The sequence below is a fragment of the Arachis duranensis genome, chromosome 2, assembly GCF_000817695.3.
Source record: "Arachis duranensis cultivar V14167 chromosome 2, aradu.V14167.gnm2.J7QH, whole genome shotgun sequence".
Taxonomy (NCBI): domain Eukaryota; kingdom Viridiplantae; phylum Streptophyta; class Magnoliopsida; order Fabales; family Fabaceae; genus Arachis; species Arachis duranensis.
Window position 1 is genome coordinate 92,048,088 of NC_029773.3, and position 1,513 is coordinate 92,049,600.

At 26.0% G+C, this 1,513-nt stretch overlaps 1 protein-coding gene across 1 annotated transcript in view; it reads left to right on the top strand.

Moving 5' to 3' along the window:
- Nucleotides 1–978, top strand: part of LOC107476362 (cytokinin riboside 5'-monophosphate phosphoribohydrolase LOG7) — a 5,711-nt gene extending 4,733 nt beyond the window's left edge. Inside the window, exon 7 of the mRNA XM_016096157.3 lies at nucleotides 589–978. Within this exon, the coding sequence (XP_015951643.1) occupies nucleotides 589–678 (90 nt within the window). The 3' untranslated portion in view covers nucleotides 679–978. The remainder of the gene's footprint in view (nucleotides 1–588) is intronic.
- Nucleotides 979–1,513: the final 535 nt, after the last annotated feature.

Below are 1,513 nucleotides of genomic sequence, written 5' to 3' on the forward strand. Positions count from 1 at the left end.
ATTTCACGTAAAGTCGACTGAATTCTCACTTTAATTAATATATATTATTTATTTATATATATTCATAAATATATAAATGATAATTGATTTTTATGTGTATATAATATTTCTTTTTCAAAATGAGAGGCTTTGTCCCATTTAGATTGATTACTTGTTTATTTATTTTGTTTTGACTACTATTTGGTTCGTTATTTATCCAATTTGGATTTAGGGTTATCATTAATTTATTATCCAAAAAAAAAAATGAAATGAAATTATGTACCCTTTTTTTTGCTATTGCTAAACCAAGTGGGCCAATAATGCCACATATGTTCATATTCTTTTAGATGTTTCAACCAAACAAAGACTTAAAGGTTAATTATTCAACTTGGGTTTAATTTAAGTTGATTTTAAAAAATAAAATTAAATAATGGGAAAATCATATCATGATAGTAAAGGTGTGATACTTTTTGTTCATGCAAGTTGCTATTATAGCAAGTGGGGGCATGATAATATGTTACATGTCTTTATTGAGTTTGAGGTTAATTAATAAACAATAATTAAAAAAAATAAATAATTTTTTTTTTTTTGTTTTTGGAAATTAAACAGGAACATGTACCTGAACAAGATGAGGTTGTATCCAAGTTGGTTTGGGAAGAGAGGCTAAATTACGTGCCTGAATCAGAAGTTGCCATGTGATTAAATGATCAAAGATCAAGACTCTTAATTAGTAGTTGGAGGAAATTGATGAAGAAAAAAAATTAAAATCCTACAATAGCTTTATTTTTTGGTTTATTTATTATATGTATTTTGGGTAAATATTATTATATATAAATATATAAGAGTCACACATGGGCATTTTAGGAACCGTAGGAAATTCAATACATCATCCTTTTTTTTTTTTTGTTCTTTTTGGTTTTTCCAACTTTAGTGGTTGATGATGATGCCCCCTAGTAAGTGGTAGTAGTATACACAAAAATGAGGGTAGTCCAAAAAAATATTGTGGAAAAAAAAAAGAGCTTCAATGAAAATTATGTTACCATTGCCTTTGCAATGTGCAATGAGTTGTGAATCATTTGCAATGTTCTCTACTTTCTCATTCTCTTTCTCCAATTTTATTTTTCTTGAACAAACTTAAACATATAATTCAAATAATTTTATATACACATTTGCTAAGTATAATATGAGTTTAATTTTGATGTGATATGATAATATTTGTTCAATGAGAGAAGATCTCAATGATTGTTATTAATTCAATAATTCCTTTTAAATGTTTTTATTAATAATAGTACACATGGTGTTTACAAGCAATAAGGCGCCATTCTTGGGGATAGATGCTGGCACAATATAAACAATTAAGTTGGAATTTCTATATTATCAACAAATAAATAAATATATGTTATGATTTGCGTAAGTAGTGATGTCACGTGTATAAAAATGACCATAGCTTGTGTTGTTTTTTTTAATATGTTGTATCTAAATTTCAATCTTGAGAAAAGTTAAATAGTAGATAGAATATTTATATGAGTGTGAA